At 37.8% G+C, this 24684-nt stretch overlaps 1 protein-coding gene across 3 annotated transcripts; it reads left to right on the top strand.

Annotated features, from left to right (window-relative positions):
• Positions 1-1128: 1128 nt before the first annotated feature.
• Positions 1129-24035, top strand: LOC104109269 (inactive glucose-6-phosphate 1-dehydrogenase 4, chloroplastic). 3 transcript variants are annotated; one of them, XM_033659449.2, is made up of 11 exons: positions 1129-1781; positions 3465-3809; positions 7430-7524; positions 7957-8083; positions 8203-8408; positions 8500-8608; positions 22264-22304; positions 22392-22512; positions 22595-22794; positions 23076-23276; positions 23365-24035. In XM_033659449.2, exons 1-11 carry the CDS (start codon positions 1671-1673, stop codon positions 23600-23602), a joined length of 1794 nt encoding a protein of 597 aa, XP_033515340.1. In that variant the 5' UTR covers positions 1129-1670; the 3' UTR covers positions 23603-24035. The 3 variants fall into 3 exon arrangements, with proteins under 3 accessions (XP_033515340.1, XP_033515341.1, XP_070035806.1); XM_033659450.2 differs by having other exon boundaries at positions 3471-3809; XM_070179705.1 differs by having other exon boundaries at positions 1136-1781; positions 7969-8083.
• Positions 24036-24684: the final 649 nt, after the last annotated feature.

Genomic DNA, 24684 nt, shown 5'->3' on the forward strand with positions numbered 1-24684 from the left:
AGATGCAGAAGAAGGAGGAGGAAAAAAAAAGTTCGATGAAAGGCTAAAAAGCTAAGATTTTTTTAATAAGGTTAAAATATAAACGGTGGTCTTAAAGAGGGCAGAATAGCCTAATAAATATTTTTACTTGTCCAGTTTTATCATCCCGGTCCCGATACTCTACGAAATTTCATCCAGACACATGTAGTTTTTAAAACATATTATTTTAAACCCCTCCAGCCTCACGTGTTCTTCAAACACACGATGTGGATGATACATCATAATCCACATCAGATTTTTAATGACACATCATTCTTTTTTTACTTTAATTTCAAAATTTTATTTATTTTCCTTTTTTTCACTCCACTACTTCCCCACCCTTGACCACCTATCTCTATTTTACAGAGCAAAAATAACACCACAATTTTACCGCCTTTACCGGCTGCAACACTACGATGGACAACTAAAACCCACCATTTTCCAACTTTTCATCGTCTATCTCTTTTACAGAGATTTTTGTCAAACATCGGTGCTCACAATTTCAAATCCACCATGTAAATCACCTTGAACTCCTTTTACCACTGGAATTCCTCAATATTCCCATATGCTCACACAATTTTACATTGTATACTTCACCTAATTTCACAAAGACCTTCGTCAACCACTCTTCACCCTCCAAAATCACTCTTCACCAACACCTCACCATAAACTGCCCAAAAAATTAAATTTTCAGCTTATCTCATTAAATAAAATTCTACCATTAAATATCCGCTCCACCACCTAAGAATCCATTAGTCCTGAAATGATTGTTACCCAATCCAGATTCAATACTGGCAATAGACATAAATCTAATTCATCTCAAAAATTTTAATGGTGGTTGCTCTTCAAAAATAATTTATTATATTTTTCTCAAATATTGACTGAAGGTTTGTGAAAATGGGGAGACCGAGATAACGGGAGAAAGAGAAAAGAGAATTGAAGGAGGGGAATAACGGAAAACGAATAAGGGGAGAAAGAGAAAAGAGAAATGGAGGAGGGGTGGCGAAAGAACAGGAAAAGGGAAGGGTAGAAAGAGAAAAAAAAATGGGGGTTGGGGTGGGAAAAGAAGAAAGAACAGAGATATTTTATTTTTTCTTATATTATTTTTTTGTCTTTTACTTTTACTTTTACTTTTTACTTTTTCTTCTTATTTTAATTATTTTTAGTCTAATTTTTTTTATGTTTACTCTCGTTATACGTGTGAAATTCACGTATTTTGTCGAACTCGGTCATGAATTTGCCACATATGCTTGGTCAACGGTCAGAGGGGTTTAAAGTAATGTGTTTTGAAAACTACGAGTGTCTGGATAAAAATTCGTAGAATATTGGGACCGAAATAACAAAGCGGGACAAGTAAAAGTGTTTATTAGGCTATTCAGCCTCTTAAAGAGGTCCATCAGTGTTATTTCTTGTTTAAAGAACTTCCCACGGGCCCAATATCAAGAATCAAATGGACGGGCCAAAGTTAAGCTGCAATTGAACGCGTAGAGAGGAATCCGTCAAAAAATGTGAGAACCCAAGCCCAAAACATCACCAAAAGTCAAAACCCAGACACGAGAGATTTTGTTGACGTATTTTTCATAGTAAACAACGATATATATATATATACTGGGAAATACAACAGAAATGTGTTGATCGGAAGAATCAAAGTGATGGCGTCGCTTTCATCAGTATCGCTATCAGCGTCTTCATCAGAGACCTCAATCTTCCCGTCAACTAATCGGAAACTCGCTGTATTACCAACAGCTGTCCGTACTTTTCCGGTAAACTTTGAATCCATTTTCTTATATTTTTCCTGGCGAACCAAATTGAGCTATATGGTGCTCTCTATTTCCTCCTTTTATAATTTTTCTATTTATGAAGAAGTATATGATATTTACTTGAAAAAGTAAGTTATTTCAGACTGCACCAAGGAAATTGGTGTTCATAGACTGAATAATGTTATAATTTCAGTGATATAACAGTTGACTATCGTTCCTTCGGGGACAGCCGATAAAATTGGGACGATACAGAGAATAAGTAACTAATCATTTATTGTAGTTTGGAATGTGAGTGCTATTGTGTTTATGCAAAAAATTTTTAAAAAATTCAGAGGGGAAGAATGCGACGTGTATATATGTGCTTTTATTTAAGAGAGACAGTGCATGTGTATGTGTATATACGTGTGTATGTGTGTGTATGTTATATGTTCGTTGCTTGGTCTTAGCTGAGAATTTTTTTATGTTTGAACGATCTTAGTTTCCACTGACGCACTGATAAAAAGAACTTTTTTTGGGGTTAAATATGTGAAGGAAGACATCTAAATGTACCTTGATTATGATATACTGAACCGATGATCGATGTTACGTTTCTCTTCGTATGCCATGACATTTCCATGTCAAACAAGTATAGCATAAGTATTGGTAATTTGTGAACCCTTCGAAGTATACTTCTGGATACTTTTAAACATGACCATACCCCGAGTCATTGTAGGTTGTCTTGTAGGCTATGATCCAGAATTTATTTTTATTTTTCTTCCCTTTTTTTCCGAAATCGCTAATCTATTTGGTTGCGTGTTTCAAGTGAGTATAGGGGCTATGTCATAATTCCTCAACTTCATATCAGTGGTTCTATCTACAAACTACTAGGTACTAGTATCTTTAGTTTTCTGCCATTAATTTTCATTTTCAGATGAATAAGCACAGAACTTCCCAGTTATTGAGATTCTGTCAACCATTTTACCACCTAGGATTGGTCGCTTTTGTAGATGCCCAATAAAATGTGCAAAATTTGGTTGGAAGGAAGTTTTAACATAACATTGAACCTTTTCACGAAATATGTGATTTTTCATGTTTTGCACAATACACTAAGTGAAAATTTTATATACACATTTTATACTAATTGAAGAAGAAATTATCAAATCGCAAGCATAAGGTCAATAACTGGATCTGCTAAAATCAGTATTTAATTGAGTTGCTGAATGATTATATAAGTTAGTTATTTTAACCATGTTCTTCTGCTGTCACGCTTCTAAATCACCTCTGAGCTCCTTTCAAGACGTGTTCACCAGAAAAGATAATGGTAAAAAACTAGAAAGACGTATAAATTCGTTCCCCAGATGTGTCGAGGCGGTATTAGCATGCATGTCCTACATGCTACAGCACCAAACTGAAGTATCTCTTCTTCCTGAATTCTTAAATATGTTTAGTTGGATGAACTGGTTGACTAGATGAATCCAAACTGTTGGCAACATTTTCAGTTTGACTGATACTTCTTAGTAACTCTTTCATCTTCAAATCAGAAGAATCTGGTGAATCATGCTTTTAGCTTTGTCTTTTCGTAGCTCACTTTTCCTGCATTCTATAATAGTGTGGTTTAGTTGGGGAATTTATTGCATGCATCTTTTCTGGCCAATTCCATTGTGATGCCGAATATTTGTCTGGAGACTGATATACATTCTTTCAAAGGGACAGACAATAAAGAAAACCAGAACACGAATGATTTATGTGGCACATGTTCAACCTCCTGATGTCAACAGACCGCATTCTTCCATAAGGTCTACATCTTTCAATGTGGAAGGAACTCGAAACACTACTTCACTAGATGAAGAAGTTAAAGTTGACGCTTCGGGGATGGAGGTTTCCATAAAGTTGCCTTTGCCTTTGTTTGAGACTCAATCATCCAGTACTGATGCAGAAACTTATGATTCAGCCTCTCTTAGCATTGCTGTTATTGGGGCCACCGGTTTACTAGCTAGAACAAAAATCTTTCCAGCATTATTTGCTTTGTATTACAGTGGTCATCTTCCAGAGGTAGGTACATTGGATTAACTACAATTCTGCTCCTTTTTGACTTCTATGTATCTGTTGAAATTTCTATTCTGTCCAGTGTCCATAATATTCATATCTGATCCGAGTGGAACATAATTTCGTCTTAAGTTTTTGCTTGGTTGGTTGAGGGTTATAAATACAGTATGAAACTTATACCCAATAATCTGTTATAGCGATCCTTATTTTTATAGAAGACATATTTCTTTTGCCCCTTTCCTCATATGAGTAGGAAATGAGTTGTTAATGAACCAACTTGTTCAGAAACAAAGCTCCGCTTGTTTATGCTAGTTCAAAATTTATTTTTGTCTTTGTATGATTCATATCCCAGTCCCCACTATGTGGGATTACACTGGGTTTGTTGTTGTTGTTGATATGATTCATACAGATATATAGCTACTGAATATATTGTTAAACGATATAGCATTGACATAAAAATTCATATTTCCTTTACTACTTATTAATTTAGCAGTAATATAATATTACCCCACGTACTACTAAAAGCACATATTTTTTTGAGAAGGTAACATTTTATGTACATTTAAATAGACATCAGCACAAAGGTTGTGCAAATAAGGTGTTACAACAGGTAACCCAGTGTTTTTGAGAGCGAGAAGCGCAAAAAAGCGACAGGGGCTCGCCTCGCTTCAAAAACGAAGCGCAAAGCGAAGCGCACGCTTCATTGAAGTGAAGCGCAATTCTTAAAAAACATAATGTAAACCTTGCAAAGACACAATATAAATAATCAAAGAGTTCAATTTATATATAAGAAAAAAACATAATCAAATAAACTGAAAATAATATATATATATATATATATATATATATATATATATATATATATATATATATATATATATATATATATATTTGATTAGTATTTTAGCCTTTATTTATTAATTTTTATGTATATTTCAGTTTATAAAGTTAATTATTATATATAAAAAGAATAAAAGGAAAAATAAATCGTGCCTGCCCTAGCTGTGAGCAGACGCCTGGACGGGAACAAGAAGAAGAAAGAAGAAAGAAAAAAAGGAGAAGGAGAAGAAGAAGAAGAAAGAAGAAAAAAAGAAGAAAAATTACCCGGAGTATTGGAGGAGGTTTCTGGCGACTTGAACCCTAGCAGTACTCAACAACAATTGATTTTGGGAAGAAGAGAGAAATGGTCTTTACTTTGGTCTTAGGGATATGTTTTGTATAATAAAAAAACAGACCCAAACTTTTTCTTTTAAAAAAACTGACCTCTCTGAACAGAAGCGAGCGATTCTGCGCTTCTCGCTTCAAGGTCGCTTCGCGCTTTTTCGACTGAAGCGAGCGCTTCGTGTGGTCGAGTCGCCTCAGGCATGGAAAAGCGAGCAGCCATCGCTTTGCGTCGCTTCTCGCTTAAAGCGATCGCTTCGTCGCTTTTTAAAACACTGAGGTAACCAAAAATCAAAAACCCAAATGAGACCTTAATCTTCTTGCAAAGAATCTAAACACATCTAGGATATCCTCGGGTTCCTCTATATATTCAGATTTATACCAAAAACTAAAAAGAAGAATACAATCCATCTTAATTTTCTGTAAAGAGCTACTCTTATCTTCAAAACATCTTGAATTCATCCAAACTGTCCTCCATATACTTGCAGGGATAATTTTCCAGGGGGATGGGGAGATAGACGAGGATGTCACGCACCGTATAGGAGTGGGGTGGATGAAATGGAGGTTAGCATCTGGAGTCCTGTGTGACAAGAAAGTGCCACCGAAACTCAAAGGCAAGTTCTATAGAGCGATGGTTAGACCGGCCATGTTGTATGGGGCTGAGTGTTGGGCAACCAAGAATTTCCATACCCAGAAGATGAAAGTGGCAGAAATGAGGATGTTGAGATGGATGTGCGGGCACAATAGGCTGGATAAGATTAGGAATGTAGATATTCGGGAGAAGGTGGGTGTGACTCCCATTGACGACAAGATGCGGGAAGCGAGGCTTAGATGGTTCGGGCACGTGCGGAGGAGAAGCATAGATGCCCCGGTTAGGAGGTGTGAGACGTTAGCATTGGCAGGTACGAGGAGAGGTAGAGGACGACCTAAGAAGTATTTGGGTGAGGTGATCAAGCAAGATATGGCGCGACTTCAGATCTACGAGGACATGGCTCTGGATAGGAAGGGGTGGCGGTCGAGCATTAGGGTTGTAGGTTAGGGTTGTTCCGGGGGGTGGCCGGGGGGGGGCTGGCCTGTTGTTGTTTCACTGTGGGTTGTTAGTGGTTTATGTAGTTTCCTCACTATTTTCTATGGTAGTATTGTTGTTTATAGTATTGCTTTTACATCTATTTTTCTACTTCTTACGATGCTGTTAATATTTTTTTATCTTCTATTGTTGTCACTGACCTATTGTCTATTGTTTATTTTTCTTCTTCTCGAGCCCACGGTCTTTCGGAAACAGCCTCTCTACCCCTCTGGGGTAGGGGTAAGGTCTGCGTACACTCTACCCTCCCCAGACCCCACTTGTGGGATTATACTGGGTTGTTGTTGTTGTCGTGTTTGTTTCTGCTGCAATTTCCTTCTTTGTTCCAGCTTATCAAAACATCAGCAGGTCTACATTGCCCATCTGATGCCTCTGAGATTGATGAACGAATCTCATAGTTGACTAGTAACCCTGCAGTGTAAAAGCAGATGATTGATTGTCATTTGTCTCTGCATCCTGTCCATAGAAGTAGCAGCTTGAACAAAGTGGCATCCCCCTCTTCCTGAGATTATCCCGAGTCAAGACAGCTTCTCTGACCACCAAAAAAAGAGCACATATTTTATTATATATTTCTTACCAATGCAAAATATAATTTCTCGTTAGATCGTCTGTTAACTCAATTATTTCTTAATAATTGTTGCACCTTACAAGTCACATCAATTGGTTGTATCAGATTATAAATTTCTGAAAGTAACTGTTTGAAATATCTGTGACAGCTTGAGCTCTGCTTGTATAATTTTTTTATTGAGATCAAACATAGTAGCTTGATTAACATCTAGATGAACCTTTTGAGGTGGAGGGGTGGTGCCGTGCTTGTAACTGAACTAGTTGAAAGATGTATGAGGCTTTAGTTTCTACCACTTTGTGTGTTTAAGCTTTTGGGCTTTAGTTTCTACCACTTTGTTACATGGGCTTGTAATTTGGAGGCAAGTTACAACTGTTAGGATTAGAGCAAGCTTCATGGCAGCATGAGTGGACTCGTGTGCCACACCAAGTGCAATGATTGTGGGGCTTGACAAGGAGTCAGGGCTTCCATAAGTGAAGAGAACTGACCACATCATGAAGTTATGAAACAAATGAACTTGGTACTTTAACTTGGAAGTATATAATGGTTGGTAATTCCTTGTTCTGTTAGAATCATTTGAAGTAGATTCAAGCAAGAACAATTGAGGGACTTGAAATTTGAATCTTTCTGGATAACAAGCTAAGGTAGTCGAATAAAAAGATCAAGTTAATAGATTGAATTAGAATGTTTGAATTATCCTGCTAGTTACATCTGTTTTTATTTTATTTTTATATATATCATAGGAAGCATAACACTGGAAAGTTATATACAAATAAGGTTAACCTTCTAGGCTTACCAGCTTTTTGATGGCTGCAGAAATTTGTTATATATGGGTACTCGAGGAAAAATTTGACAGAAGAAGATCTGAGAGCCATAATAGCACCAACTTTAAGTTGCCGCATTGATCTCCAGTATGTTCCCCAACTTCCAAATGCATATATAAACATGTATCTTCGTTTTAGATATTTACCATGTATATCTATCTGTTTATATCATTTGAAACTTAAGAAATATGCACGCGCACACACACAGAGACAGAGCGCGAGTGCACACGAGGGAGGGACGGAAGGATTCTCTTCTAGATTTTGAGTTTTTAACTAAAACAATTCAGACTTTTGCACTTCAAAATTTAAGATATGTTTGCTAGAGCATCTGGAAGGCTAGTGAAGGAGTTATGAATGGTTAGATTAAAAAATGTTTTCTATAATGAAATTAGCATATCTTTTTATATTTGATCTTTTAGCATAAAAATTGTTCAACAGAAAATCATCCCCATTTCCATATCTTAAAATAAAATCTTTGCGTAAGATGATGTATTGTAACTTTATATAGTTACAATAAAGTTCTTTATGCAGAGAAAACTGTGAAGAAAAAATGGATGCGTTTCTCAAAAGAATATTCTATCTTAATGGAGGGTATGACAACCGAGAAGGAATGTCAAATCTCAATACTCTCATGGAAGAAGCTGAGGTAAGTACTACTGATGATTGTCCATTATAGCTGAAAAGATTTACTTGTGTGCGTAAGTGCTCCCAGTGTCCAATTCCATGTTATTGCTATTCCTGTCTTTAACAGCTCGTGTACCTTAGGGAAAGTTTGGAGCAAACAGAATATTTTACCTTTCTGTGCCTGAAGAAGCACTTATCGATGTAGCATCCTCTCTTGCTGAAAAGGCGCAAACCCAGAGGGGCTGGAATCGTGTAATAATTGAAAAACCCTTTGGTCTGGGTTCGTTTTCTTCTCATCAGTTAACTACCTCACTTCTTTCAAACTTTGAGGAAAAGCAATTATACAGGTTCGAAACGCATTTTGTGATATGTGTGAGACAAGAAGACTTTGCATTCTGAATTATTTACTGATCACTGTTTTACTTGCCTATCTTCCAGGATAGATCATCTTTTGGGAAGGAACACAATCGAAAATCTTGCGGTTCTAAGGTTCTCTAATCTAGTATTTATGCCATTATGGAATCGAAGTTACATACACAACATACAGGTTAGTTATAATTGTCTCTCAATTCACCTTAGTATTGGAACAACAGTTCCTCTTACCAGATTGTTACTGTTAGGGCATATACTATTAACCATACATTTAGATATAGTATATTCTAATAGTTATCATGGTTAAAAGTCTAAGTGGTAAATTGTTGGGATATATACTATTAACCATGGATTTGGTTTGGATATAATCTTTATTATGGAATAATTGTTTATTCATTTTAATAAAATTTTAAATAGATCATATATTCGTTTGCGTCCTTACTTATATAGTAGATGATTTAGTGTATAGAGTTTAGCATATACACGGAAGATTAAATCATCGGTTCTTATAAGTATAAAGATCATGTTCACAATTTAATGATGGAATTGGACAAACCATCAGGAATGATAGTAGCACAAGATTAAATATAATTTATCTTGATTATGAGAATAGTTTAATTCCGACTTCTTGTGGTAGTACATTTTGTATGTATTGAACGGACCAAGTAGAGATAAGTATTTTGTACTGACTTAATAAAATAACTTATCTAGCCACTAAACGTACTTATACTCTTAATCTTGATATAATTATTATTAGTCATGTATATTATTTATTATTTTGATTTATCAGAAGGCGAGATTCTTTTGTGGGACAATATGCCTGGTAAATTGGATAATGATGATATACATTGGTGAAGTAATAGTTAGTTGATGAAATTCATGTTTCGGTCTAGAGATTGATGATACACCTTTATGAAAACTTATAAGTTTTCATGTGTAAACCCTGCAGGTGGATTTTGTATCCGTCACATGAAATAAGTTAAGCGAAAGAACAACATACCCAGTATTATCCCACACCGTGGGGTCTGGGGAGGGTAGTGTATACACATACCTTACCCCTACCTTGTGAGGATAGAGAGGCTGTTTCCAATAGACCCTCGGCTTAGGAAAGCATAAGCACCACATTAATGAAAATATAGACTAGAAGGGACAGTACCAAAAAGCCATATAAAAGTAGAATAAAAACAACAAGATAGTAAGGTGATCAACAATGAAAGAAAACAACGGTTAGTCATAAAAACCTACTACCAACAGAAAGCGAGATTGCGTGCCAATACTACTGTTATGAACACTCTAGACTACCTACTCTACTACCCTAATCCTTGACCTCCATACCTTCCTATAAAGGGTCATGTCCTCGGTCAGCTGAAGTTGCGCCATGTTTTGCCTAATCACCTCTCCTCATTTCTTCTTTGGCCTACCTCTACCTCTCCGTAGGCCCTCCAATGTCAACCTCTCACACCTCCTCACCGGGGCGTCTGTGCTCCTCGTCCTCACATGACCAAACTACCTAAGCCGCGCTTCCCGCATCTTGTCCTCAATAGGGGCCACACCCACGTTGTCGCGAATAACCTCATTTCTGATCCTATCTAACCTGGTGTGCCCGCACATCCATCTCAACATCCTCATCTCTGCTACCTTTATCTTCCGGACATGAGCGATCTTGACTGGCCAACACTTAGCCCCATACAACATCGTTGGTCTGACCACCACTCTGTAGAACTTACCCTTAAGTTTCGGTGGCACCTTCTTGTCACACAAAACTCCGTAAACGAGTCTCCATTTCATCCATCCCGCCCCAATACGATGTGTGACATTTTCATCAATCTCCCCACCCCCCTGAATAATAGACCCAATGTACTTAAAACTCCCTCTCCTAGGGATGACCTGCGAGTCCAGCCTCACCTCCCCTTCCCCTCCTTGAGTCTCGCCACTAAACTTACACTCCAAGTATTCCGTCTTGGTCCTGCTCAACTTGAAACCTTTAGATTCCAGGGTATGCCTCCATACCTCTAATTGCGCATTCACACCTTCTCGCGTCTCGTCAATCAATACAATATCATTTGCAAATAGCATGCACCACAGTCCACAGCACCTCCCCTTGGATGTGGCGCGTCAATACGTCCATCACCAAAGCAAACAAAAAAGGGCTAAGTGCCGACCCCTGATACAACCCCATCATAACCGGAAAATGGTCCGAGTCCCCACCCACTGTCCTCACTCGGGTCTTTACTCCATCATACATGTCCTTAATCAACCTAACGTAGGCAACAAGTACACCTCTAGCCTCCAAACATCTTCACAAAACCTCCCTCGGAACTTTATCGTACGCCTTTTCTAAGTCGATGAACACCATATGCAAGTCCTTCTTTCTCTCCCTATACTGCTCCATCAATCTCCTAACAAGGTGGATGACTTCTGTAGTCGAACGCCCCGGCATAAATCCAAACTGGTTCTCGAAAATAGACACACTCCTCCTCACCCTTAGCTCTACCACTCTCTCCCAGACTTTCATAGTATGGCTAAGCAGCTTGATACCCCGATAATTATTGCAATTTTGGATATCACCCTTGTTCTTGTATAATGGAACCATCGTGCTCCACCTCCACTCTTCGGGCATCTTCTTCGTTCTAAAAAATGACATTAAATAACCTAGTGAGCCACTCCAAGCCTGCCTTGCCCGCACTCTTCCAAAACTCCACCGGATTTCATCCGGCCCGATCGCTTTGTCCCTGCTCATCTTACGCATAGCCCCCTCAACTTCATAAACTCTAATCCGCCTACAATACCTAAAGTCACAACGACTCTTGGGGAGTTCCAAATCACCCAGTACAATGCTCCTGTCCCCCTTCTCGTTCAAGAGACTATGGAAGTAGATTTGCCATCTCCGACGGTTAAGCCCCTCATCCAACAAAATTCTACCTTCTTCGTTCTTGATGCACTTCACTTGGTCCAAGTCACGCGCCTTCCTTTCTCGCGCCTTGGCTAACCTGAACAACCTTTTATCCCCACCTCGGCCCTCGAGTTCCTCATACAAACGACTAAAAGCTGCAGTCTTGGCCACCGTAACTGCTAGCTTTGCCTTTTTCTTAGCCAACTTATAATGCTCCCTATTCGCCCTATTCTCCTCCTCGTCTACACTTTCCACTAGTTTCAGATACGCTGCTTTCTTGGTTTTCACTTTTCCTTGCACCTCTCCATTCCACCACCAGTCTCCCTTGTGACCACCAGAGTAACCCTTTGAGACCCCTAATACCTCTCCCGTGGCTTCCCTAATGCACTGCGCAGTCGTGGTCCACATATCGCTTGCGTCCCCACTACTCCTCCAAGCCCCCATAGCTACCCGCTTAACCCCTAACTCCCGCACTTTAGCTTCCGTCAAAGGCTCCCCACTTGATCCTATGTTGGCTATACATCGCCCTCTTCCTTCTCTTCCTCGTGATCTCAAGGTCCATGACCAGGAGCCTATGAAGGGTCGAGAGGTTCTCACTCGGGATGACCTTGCAATCCGTGCAAAGACCCCTATCGGACTTCCTGCAGGGTAAATAATCAATCTGAGTCTCGGCCACCGAACTCCGGAAGGTGACCAAGTGCTCCCTCTTCTTCGGGAAACTCGAGTTTGCTATCACCAAATCAAATGCTCTAGCAAAGTCCAACAAAGACGTTCCTCCTCTGTTTCTATCTCCAAAACCAAAGCTACCATGCACATCATCATACCCCCAGATGTCGCTCCAATGTGGCCGTTGAAATCTCTTCCTATGAAAAGCTTCTTGGTATGCGGGATACCACGCATCATCTCATCCAAATTTTCCCAGAAACGCCTCTTGACTTTCTCATCCAAGCCTACTTGGGTGCGTACGCATTGATTATGTTCAAAGTAAAACCTCCAACAACTAACTTAATAGTCATCAGCCTGTCATTCACCTTCCTAACCTCCACCACTAGTTCACGGAGGTCCTTATCAACCAAGATACCTACCCCGTTCCTTCCCCCCACCCTCCCAAAATACCAAAGTATGAAACTGCCCACATTCCGCGCCTTATCTCCTACCCACCAAGTCTCTTGTACACAAGCTATATTAATCTTCCTTTTCTCGAAAATCTTCGCTAACTCTATAGATTTTCCAGTCAAAGTTCCTATGTTCCAAGACCCCACTCTCAGCCTAGTAGCACCCTTAGCCCTCTTACCCCTCTTACCCCCGTACCCCCTCCCCCACGCTGACACCTCCGAGGACAAGACCTTACCCTACCATCGTTCACCAAAGCCACTATAATCTACGAGTCACTACGCAATCACTATCCCGAAAGTGGGGTCTTGGAACATAGTTAAGTGAAAGTCTAAAGAAAATAAGTTAAGCGAAAGTCTAAAGGAAATAATCAATAAATTAAATTGTCAGTAATTTAATTTATTCGATTAGTATCTGAAGCTTAACATGGGGAGTTAAATAAGGTTTAATGAAAGTATTTCGAAATTGAACTGAGGAGCGCAGTTACAAATTTTTAGTGGAATAATTCGTAATTTATTATGATAATATTAATTCGGATATTTCGAATTAAGTCCATAATATGAAGCCTCGTTAATTAAATACTGCGGTCCCTACTGTGTCTGAATAATTAGGAATGAAATGAAATTCTATTTCTTGGTGGAAAAGGAAGACCCAACAGGTTTAGGGAAAGGTTTTAAACCCTAAAACTCGTGGCTATATAAAGGGGTCTTAATCCAAAAGGAATTGATGGCTTTTGATATACGGTTTTCCTAGGAGAAACTCGCCCACATGAGTTTTGCCAATTCCGAGTATTATTTGGGTCACACAACAGAACTCTCACTTGAAGGCTCTTTTCTCGATTGCGGTCACGGTTCAAGAGATAAGTATTGATTTTATGTTTGATTAAAATCTGTGATTATGTGTTGTCTATATTACATGCAAGTGATCCTGGCTATTTGCTTCTGCTGTTCATACATGTTTTCCATCAGTTACCAGTTCTCATCTCCTAGAAGTAGTCTTTATCTTTTATGTTTATCCTTCAGTTACACAGTAGATCTAAAGTTATCCTCTCATTTAGAGTATCCTGCAGTTAGTTTAGTTTGATAGTCTTTACGTTGAATAAGTCTCCTAATACAAGGAGTAGTCTTAGGTAAACTTGTGCTATTCAATATAGAATACGGTTTTTCCATCATTTCTTAAGTCTTTATATGGTATCTGAGCCTATAGAGCTCTAACGAGTACGATCTAATTCAATGGCCAACAATGGAAACAATCTCAGAGTTGTCAAGGCGGACAACACCTCTGGTACCAATACCATAGTTCAATTCAATCTCGCCTCCCAACTACCAATCAAACTTAGTGGTAGCCAAAATTTCGCGCCTTGGAAAGCTCAATTTTCCATGCTTATGCACGACCATAACCTTTATGATCACCTTGATGGATCTAGTCCGACTCCTAACCGTACTATCACCCTTGGCACAAACATATCCCCCAACCCGACCTACGCACCTTGGTTCCGTCAAGACTAACTCATTCAAAATGCCCTTATGGCTTCTGTTGAACCCACCATTGCCTCCACGGTCGCTGCGACAAACTCATCTAAGACGGCTTGAGACACCTTGCACACTGCTTATGCAAACAGGTCCCAAACCCGAATCTTTAGCCTGCGTGATCAACTTGCCCGGATTACCAAAGACTCTCGCTCCATTACCGAATATCTTCAAGCTATTCGGTCTCTTTCAGATGAACTAGCCACTGTTGGTGCCCCTGTGTCAAACTCCGAGCTCATTGTCAAAATCCTTAGCGGTCTTGGTCCTGAGTTTTGGGAGATCTCTGTTGCTATTCGCTCGTGTGACACCACTGTCACCTATGAAGAACTGTATGAAAAGTTGCTTGATCATGAACTCTTCGTTCGCCATGAAGAGTCTAAGAAAAATCCCAGTACAATCACTACTGCAGTTGCCACTCGCAACAAATACAACAACAATAATAACAATCGCCGCCATAACAACAATCAACAATGGCGCCAGAATATGCGCGCCAATGCTCCACCTCAATGGCAGCCCTCGAATAATACTTACACCAATGTTATTCGCTGTCAGTTATGCAACAAGTTTGGCCACGTCGCGAGCGTCTGCCTATCCAAGTCTCACAATCATTTTGCGGCCAAAGCCAACTACATATCTGGCTTCACCACTACAGCCAATCCGTGGATTGTAGTTTCTGGTGCCACTCACCATATCACCACTGCGCCGCATAATTTCCAAGAATATCATGGCAATGGGGACGTCTCTATGAGTGACGGTAACAAAATTCCCATAACTCATACTGGTTCCACTCAGTTAAAGGCATCAAATAATGTTTTTAAGCTTACTCACACTTTATGTGCCCCAACTATTAAACGTAATCTCATCTCTGTTTCTAAATTTTGTCAAGACAATCTATCCTCTGTTAAATTCTTTCCTTTTCGTTTTCTTGTGAAGGATCAGAAAACACGGGTACCACTGGTGTGCGGCCGGAATAAAATGGACTGTATGAATGGACCAATTCAACTCCACAAGTTCACATGTCCTCTACTACAGATTCCATGACGACTTGGCATCAAAGTCTGGGTCATCCATACTCTAGAGTTCTTAAGTACATTTTGAATAAATTTTCCCTTCCCTTCTCTGAGCGAGACAAATTACTTTTTTGTAATTCATGTTCGTCTAATAAAGCCCATCGACATCCGTTTCACAATTTGACTCTAAATAGCTTTAAACCTATTTAGTTTTTTTTAGTGATTTATGGGGACCCTTCCCAGTTTTATCTCTTGACAAAATATTGTATTACTGCTTGTTTGTTGATCAATTCATGAGATATACCCGGTAGTACAGCCTAAAAATAAAAGTGAAGTCAAAGAGCTTTTTCAAAACTTTCACCCTTTGGTAGAAAAACACTTCGATACCAATATTTTATCATTTTACACTGATGGTGGAGGAGAATATAAAAGTCTTGATCCCTATCTCTCTTCATGGTATCGAACATCTCTCTACCCCACCCTATACGCCTCAAAGAGTTGCTCTTGCAGAGCGATGACATCGACAAATCATCGAAATTGCAAGAACACTACTTCACGAGCCTTCACTTCCACCAATTCTTTGGTCATTTGCATGCCATCATGCTGTTTATCTGATTAATCGCCTTCCAACGTCTCTTTTAAATAATGTCTCCATTTCAAAAATTATTTGGTGAAATACCAACTATGACTCACTTAAAATTTTTGGGTGTTTATGTTATCCGTGGCTAAAATCTTATTCGAAAAATAAACTTGAACCAAAGTCCGCACCATGTGTCTATCTAGGTTTTTCTCTAAATCATCACCAGTGTTTTGATCCAGGTTCCTCTAAAATTTTTCTATCTCGCGATGTGCAATTTTTTGAGAATGTTTTTCCCTTTAAAAATTTTTTCTCTAATATTGCACTAAAATCACATCATCTGGAATGTCATAAACTTGTACATAAAGAGGCTTTTAAATCCACCCCTATACTTTTCATAATTTCGGAATTGCCCCATTCTATTTTAATACCCACAAACAACAGTAATAGAGAGTCCAATTCCTCTTCTTCAACAGAGTCCCCCTCCCATCCATCTCCTACACCACAAACTCATCCCTCCATGATTTTCGGCGACACACCAACGACATCAGTGGAATCAGGCTCGTCACAGACTTCTGCTTCAGGTAAGTCTCCATCTCTCTCCAATTTCTTATCCCCCCAAGATTCCCGCTGCCCAGCCCCACCTTCCCATGTACCTTCTTCTTCTTCCTCTCCTGCAAATTCACCTCTAAAAGTGCCCAATACATTATCAAGTCCGTCGCCCCCTCCCTAGTCTATCGACGCTGCTCTGCCAACCAAAATTCACCAGCAAATATGCTTCTTCAAGCATCTACCATCATGCCACTTTCAGAACTACTTGCTAATCCATCTCCACCTCCCTGCCCCACACCCCCAAATCGCATTATCACCAGGTCCCAAAATAATATTCATAAGCCAAAACAAATTTTTGACTCCCTATCTCACCTCAATCCCATCATCACACCCAGGGGCGGCTCAAGTGCATGTGGGGCTTAAAGATTTAATGTGAGGCCTAAGTATTTATAAGAACGTTATAATTTATATTTTTATTTGAAATCTATTCTTCTAGCTTTTTGAGATGCAAAGTTGTTAATAATTTTTTTATAATCGATTTTTTCTAATAATTCCTTTCAATTGATAATATAGCCAAGCCATTTAATCTTTCTTGAGACATTGTTGATCTTAGGTAAGATTTTATCAATTTTAATTTTGAAAAACTTCTTTCTGCTTAAGCAACTGTTAACATTATTCTATAAGCAATATAAGCATTTGGGAAAAGAATCAAGTCTTTTTATTTGATTGAGTATATCGATTAGAGTATTATCTTTTACTTGTACTATTTCCCTTTAACACTTTTAATTCTGAAAATAAGTCTAAACCATCAATATCAGAGTGACTGTTATGTTTTAAGGAACACTCAAGGTTAAGTCAATATTTTTTCAAATTCTCGTTATCTAATGATCTCAATTTTTTACCACTAAATAGGTAACCAAAGATATTTTCATATACTTCAAACTGTTCAAATATGTTTTGAAGTGAAAAATGGCTTGATCTACTATGTATAAGAAGTAATCAACTCTAAAAGATCCTTCAAGAGACTTTGTGATTTCATTATCAACATTCTCAACAAATTGTTTCTTTCTATACATTACACGTTTATTATGAAATTCGGGTTCTATATTCATCTCAAATGCAATTTCCTTAGCTGAAATCATAGCATTTGTAAATCCTTCTTCTCTATATTTTTAAAAAAAAAATATATTAGACCTCTTAGTTGATTTATGGCAACATCAATATGCATATCTTTTGATTGTAAACTTTTACTAACTAAATTAACAGCAAATAATATATCATTACCAAATAGTCGTGTCCAATAAAAACTCAAAATTTTCAAGCTCATATGTTGCTAAACAACTCGCTTCACTTTTTGTTTTTGGATCCTCACTAACTTCTACTAATTTTATTAAAGCAGCTCTTATTTGTGGAGCCTGAAATCTTATTGCCTTAATACTTTCAATACGACTTTCCCAACGTGTTTGTGATAATGATTTAAGAGTAAGACTGAGCACTCTATCTTTTAAAATTTTCCACCACTTAGTGGAAGAAGAAAACAGTGAATATATACGTTGTACTACTCCAAAAATGATATAGCTTTCGTACAAGAATTAGCCATGTCGCAAAGTACCAAATTTAGATTATGACAACCACATGGTGTAGTCTTTTCTGCACTCCTTGGTGTTTTCCCTTCATATTGGATCCGTTATCATATCCTTGTCCTCTTAAATTATCAATATCAAGTCCAATATTTTTTATTTCATCTAGAATAACTTCAAAAAGACCTTTTCCACTTGTATCATCCACTTTTAAAAATTTCAAAAAAATATTCAGTACTCCCTCCGTTTCAATTTATGTGAACCTGTTTGACTGGGTACGGAGTTTTAGAAAAATTGAAGACTTTTGAAATTTGTGGTCCTAAACAAGTCAAAAAGGGGCCAGCGTATTTGTGTGGTTATAAAAGCATCTCATTAAGGGTAGAATTGAAAGTTTAACAAAATTGTTTCCAAATTTAGAAAGGGGTCATTCTTTTTGGAACGGACCAAAAAGGAAATAGGTTCACATACACTGGAACGGAGGGAGTAATTTTTATTGGAATTGATAAAATATCCACAGTTCGCAATATAAAAGACATTTGTTCTTGATGACTTGTATCTGGGGTGTAATCAAGTATGATTGAGAAATACTTTGTTTCTATAAACTTTTCAATAATATTATTCTTATTTTCACTTGCCAATAAATTTATCAATTCATTTTGTATATTATGTCCGAGGTAATGATTTTGAATTTCATCATGTTTAATTCGCCGAATATGTTCTTGCATGATAGGATCAAATTCTGCAATCATTTCAATAAGACTTCAAAAAAATCCGTTGTTTTCCTGATAGATCTTTTCATTTTTTCCCCTAATGCCAAATTATTTTTACCAAGAGTTTTTATGACGACAATAATTCTTGACAATACATTCTGCCCATGCTCTCTATCTCTATTGATTTGGTCTTGCATATCTTTATCAATTGTTTTATTTTTGCACAATCTCATTTCTAAGTCAATCCATGCACTCATATTAATAATGTTCGTTCGTTGTTTCATGAGTTTTAAGCTTAGTACTAAGATTTTTCCAATCTCTACTACTTTCACTAGCTAGTTTACTAATACTAGCACTAGAATTTGTATTAAACAACTTGCAACAAAAACAAAATACTCTATCAAAATCTTTGGAATAAACTAACCATCTTCTTTCATGTCTTTCCCTATTTGCTAATTTTTGAAAATAATGTGTAGAAGAAAAGTGCCTTAAGAATTTATCCTTTGGAAAATCTATGTCAGTAATTCTTGTTGGTCCCTTTTCTACTAATAAATCTCTCAACTTTGTATCAACATTAGTCCATTAACTAAGATCATCTATATTTTTAGGAATGCTATTATTTAATTCATTTATTAGTTCTTGATTTTCTTGAGAATCTTCGTCAGATTTCTCATAAACCTCTTCTTCTTCAATTTGTATTTTGTTATCATCTGACTCAACTAAGTTAGTGACTTGTTCATCTACAGAACATTCTCCTACATTTTTCGATTTAGTTTTTTCATTGTTTGTCAAAAATTTGTCAAGAGCTCCTTTTTGAGATTTTATTAAATTTTCAACTTTTTTTTTCTTTTGGAGTTTTGAATAACCGGATGCATATTTTCTTGTTGACATATTTATATTCTAAAAAAAAAAAATTAAACAATATGTATGGAGTAAAATTAATAAAATAATAAATAACAAATAAAAATAATACTAGAAAGTTAGAATGATATTACCCAATGACTGATTCAAGAAGTTTGAAGACTTTGATTCCAAAATATCTAGTTATTGGCTTGTTGCTTGTCTGCTTCTAAATTTTTGCTCTAAATCTTGAAAAACTATACTATATTTTTTATAGAGCAATAGAAATATAGAACTATTGGAAGCTTAAAAATATTATTGAACACTTGAACTAATAAAATCTTGGAGAAAGAAGATGAATAATAAAATTTTGGAGAAAGAAAAAAATCTAGGAAAAAGAAGGTGAGCAAGAATAAATAGAAAGGAGAAGGTATGTCTCATGTCAATTAGAATATGAAGAGTGAAATACTAAAATTGAAACGTTGGGAGGAGGAGTAAAAAGTAGAATTGTCAAATCAAATCAAATTGAAAACTATTCATCTACTATTTTTAAGTAAGTCAAATCTTTACTTTATTAACATATCTACAAGGTTTTCTTTCTCTTTATATGAAACATACAAAAGTACTATATATATATATTTTAAATACCTATAAACCTATAAAATACTCCCTCCGTTTCAATTTATGTGAACCCATTTGACTGGGCACGGAGTTTAAGAAAAGAGAGAAGACTTTTGAACTTGTAGTGTAAAATGAGGCACACATATTTTGTGTGGCTATAAATCATTGCATAAAGGTAAATTGTTTCCAAAGATGGAAAGAGGTCATTCTTTTTGGCACAGACTAAAAAGGAAATAGGTTCACATAAATTAAAACGGAGAGAGTATATATTATTCCTAAAGCACAAGCCTTACCCCTTATACTGTTAGAGCCAGCCCTGATCACACCTCATACCTTCAAACAAGCCCAGAAACATCCCGAGTGGAGAGCAGTAATGAAACACAAATTTGATGCCTTACTGAATAACAGTATCTGGGAATTAGTTCCGGATGATCGATCTAAAAATGTTGTTTCTTGCAAGTGGCTTTTCAGGATTAAAAGGAAGGCGGATGGTTCAGATGATCGCTATAAAGCAAGATTGGTTGCGAAAGGATTCACTCAAAGGCATGGTATTGGCGAAAGGATTCACTCAGAGGCATGGTGTTGACTTCCTTTCGACTTTCAGTCCGGTGGTCAAATCCACTACCGTGCGAATCATTCTTGTTGTTGCCCTTCGGTTTCACTGGCCTCTCCGTCAACTCGACGTTAACCATGCATTTCTTCAAGGCGACCTTGAAGAGGAGGTGTAGATTATGCAACCTCCGGGCTTTACTTGTGATAATTATCCGACCCATATCTGTAAGTTGCGCAAGGCAATTTATGGCCTGACGCAAGCGCCTCGGGCTTGGTATAATGCACTCAAAGGCCATCTTTTCTCAATGGGATTTGTCAAGATTGAATGTGATAACTCCTTATTCATTAGGCACAACGATGCTGGAATCATGTTTGTTTTGGTGTATATTTTCGACATCATAGTTACCGGCAGTAATCCTATCACTGTGAATGAGGTTATAGCTTCTCTTGCCTCTGGTGTTGAGGTGATTCGAAGTTCTGATGAAATTGTTCTATCTCAAGCCAATTATGTCAATGAGATCCTAAGTGATGAATTGATGTCTGACTGCAAGAGTGCGAAAACACCAATGAGTGCCTCCGAGTTGCTCAAACTCAATGATGGGGCTCAGGTAACAGATGCAACTCGCTATCGCCGAGTCCTAGGCAGATTTCAATAGTTATCTTTTACGAGGTCGGACATTGCCTATGCAGTCAGTAAACTGTCCCAGTTTATGCGATCACCATTTGATCTTCATTGGAAGGCTGTGAAACGTGTTCTCAGGTACCTTCGTGGTACACTTCAATTTGGCCTGCGCGTGTCCCCAAAGTTTGACTTTAATTTGCACATGTATTCTGATGCCGTCTGGGCTGGAGATCTCACTGACAGATCCTCAACATCTGGTTATATTTTGTTTCTTGGCCAAAACCCTATCAGCTGGTCCTCGAAAAAGCAGAAGACTGTAGCTCGCTCATCAACTGAAGCCGAATATAGAGTTGTTGCCAATGCCCTTGCTGAACTACTACTACAACAACAACAACCCAGTATAATCCCACTAGTGGGGTATGGGGAGGGTAGTGTGTACGCAGACCTTACCCCTACCCTGGGGTAGAGAGGCTGTTTCCGATAGACCCTCGGCTCCCTCCCTCCAAGAACTCCCCACCTTCCTCTTGGGGTGACTCGAACTCACAACCTCTTGGTTGGAAGTGGAGGGTGCTCACCACTAGAGCAACCCACTCTTGTCCCCTTGCTGAACTACTGTGGGTTAGAAACCTATTGCTTGTGAAGCTCCCTGTCACAGATATCCCTACAATTTACTGTGACAACATTGGTGTCACTTACCTAAGCAAGAATCCAGTCCTTCATAGTAGCATGAAACATGTTGAGGTGGATTTTCATTTTGTGCGCAACCTTGTTGAAGAAGGGCTGATTCGAGTTGTTCATGTTCATTCCGCTGACCAACTTGCTGATACGCTCACCAAAGCCCTTGCCAAGCCAGCCTTTGACCGGAATCTATTCATGTTAGGCTTAGTGACACATAGCTTAACTTGAGGGGGGCGTATTGGAACAGCAGTTCCTCTTACCAGATTGTTACCAGTTTTCATCTACTAGATGTAGTCTTTATCTTTTATGTTTATCCTTTTAGTTACACAGTAGATCTAAAGTTATCCTCTCATTTAGAGTATCTTTCAGTTAGTTTATTTTGATAGTCTTTACGTCGAAGAAGTATCCTAATACAAGGAGTAGTCTTAGGTAAACTTGTATATATACTCAGCTTGCTATTCAATACAGAATACGGTTTTTCCATCATTTCTTAAGTCTTTATACTTGGCGATAGTGCTAGAAGTCTTAATTTATCACTGACCATATTTTTCAGATCACTTTTTCTGAAGAGTTAGGCGTGCAGACCTCAGCAAGGTAGCCAAGGTTTCAGTAAACTTATGTAGGTTACAAGTATGTGGTCCTAATCCTCACCCTCTTCTTTTTTCCTCCTCCACTTAATAGATATCCTAATGGCTATGGGATTTTAGGAGATGTTGTACACAGTCACATCTTTCAGACAGTGTCCTTGCTTGCTATGGAGCCGCCTGTCACCCTTGACGGTGAAGATATTCGTTATGAGAAGGTATATAACCTCTATTCTCTATTTGTTACAAAACAATTTCAGTAATTCTTGTTGAAATTGGTGATAAGCCTTTACTCCTTAGGTCAAGGTTTTGAAATCAATTCGAAAACTGGAGTCATCTGATGTAATTCTTGGGCATTACGAAGCTGATTCTGGAAGTAACTTCAGGGATAAGAACAACCCAATGCCCACATATTTTGGTGCTGTTTTATACGTTGATAATGCACGGTGGGATGGTGTGCCCTTTCTTATTAAGGCGGGCAGGGGGCTCAAAAAGAACAGGTGTGGCTGCTGCTCCCTAGTTGAATATCTGTATTTAACTGCCAACTATTTGAAATATCAAATCCTACTGCATAAACGCAGAGGAGGTGAATCCTTTTCACATTATCTTAAAAGTTTTGATGCATATCTGCATTGCGCATGCTGTTATGATAGTTTCTACATGTTCCATTCAAACTATTTATATCTGTCTCAGAATGCTAGAATTCGATGCATGCTTTAGATTGTCATCAAATATGTCTCTTTTCTTTTTTTCCTAAATTATCCTTAATGATGTGTTGCAGAGTCGAAATTCGTATACAATTTCGTCGTGTTCCTGGAAACCTTTATCATAAAGATGGAGAGCATATGCAAAATCTTGACACTAATGAGCTAATTCTGCGTGATGTGCCTGATGAGGCCATTCTCGTCAGAATCAATAATAAAATTCCAGGATTAGGCATGAATTTGGAGGCTTCTGAGTTGAACTTGCTTTATAAGGACAAGTAATGTTTTCTGTTTTCTTATTTTAATAGCTATAATAGGATCTCCATTTCCGTGTTTTTTATGGTTTCCCTTGGTTTGATGCATTAGGTACAACGTTGAGATAACCGATTCTTATGAGCAACTTCTTCACGATGTAATAGATGGAGACAACCATCTATTCATGAGAAGTGATGAGGTTGAAGCTGCGTGGAATATTTTATCTCCAGTTTTAAGTGAGTTGGACAACAACAATGTAACACTTGAACGATACAACTTCGGTAGCAAAGGTCCAGATAAAGCTGCTAATCTCTGGGCTAAACATGGGGTCCAGTGGTTGGCTGATTAGCAAATTTCCTATCAAACCATCATACAAAATTGAAATTCATAAAGAAAGAACTATTTGAAATCCACTCTCTCCATACTTGGTCTTCATGGTCATTGATTGAGATGGAATCAGTGTCAAAGATTTGCACACCTGTTACACACTACAGAAAAATTCAGACTATTCTTCTTCTTTTTTCTGTCATGTGGATATGACATTACACTAGAATTTGAAAGATGGGTCGGCATTGTTGTCGCCGCTTGTTTGTTTGTTTGTTTGTTTGTTTGTTTGTTTGTTTTGGTTTCTGTTTAATTGATGAGGTAATGTGATTATGTGAAGCTGGTGGCATAGTGACATTGGTGAACTAACCATTTTGCTGATTGCCTCCCATCTTCAGCTCTTTGACGGTGGATATTTGCTTTTGTTTAAACTTGTCATCGATATATTTGGTTGTTAATCTAGTCAATAAATCATTTTACTATAGGAATTGATCATCTCAGGGAAGTCGATATGAAAATAAAGGATTAAATCTGGGCATGTCACGATGTCATAAAACAGGAGCTATAGTGCAAATATTGTATGAGTATCACTCTGTCCCAAGTTGATTGTCATACTTTCTAGGGTGTATTCTGTCTGTCTTATATCTATTTGCAAAAAAAAAACAAAAAGTCCTTATAATAATTCAATATTTGTTTAAACTAAAGGGTTAAATCGGGGCATGTGATTGGATTGTGCTTTTGCTTTTAGATATAAGCAGTAGAATATAGCTTTACTCTGCTTAGGCTAGCGTCTTAACCAATTTTAAGAACTTTCTGCACAAACCCAATTATTTATATGCAACTAAATAATTTCACCGCAGAACTATTAATGGTATTTTGATCCAGTATTTGGAGTTTTTCATCACTTAAGTTCGAAATTGAAAGGAATTTTGTTATTCTTTTCTTTAAAAATATAAATAGCCTTCGCTTTGAAGTCCCAACAACTACACTAGGGAAGGAGCTGCTAACAACAGACATAAATAATTAGCCCAGAAGTCACCGAAAGTCCCTTTACTCTCTCTCCTCCTTCCAACACTCCCAAAAGAAAAAGAAAAAACAATTGTTAAA

This window comes from Nicotiana tomentosiformis, chromosome 1, assembly GCF_000390325.3.
Source record: "Nicotiana tomentosiformis chromosome 1, ASM39032v3, whole genome shotgun sequence".
NCBI classification, from domain to species: domain Eukaryota; kingdom Viridiplantae; phylum Streptophyta; class Magnoliopsida; order Solanales; family Solanaceae; genus Nicotiana; species Nicotiana tomentosiformis.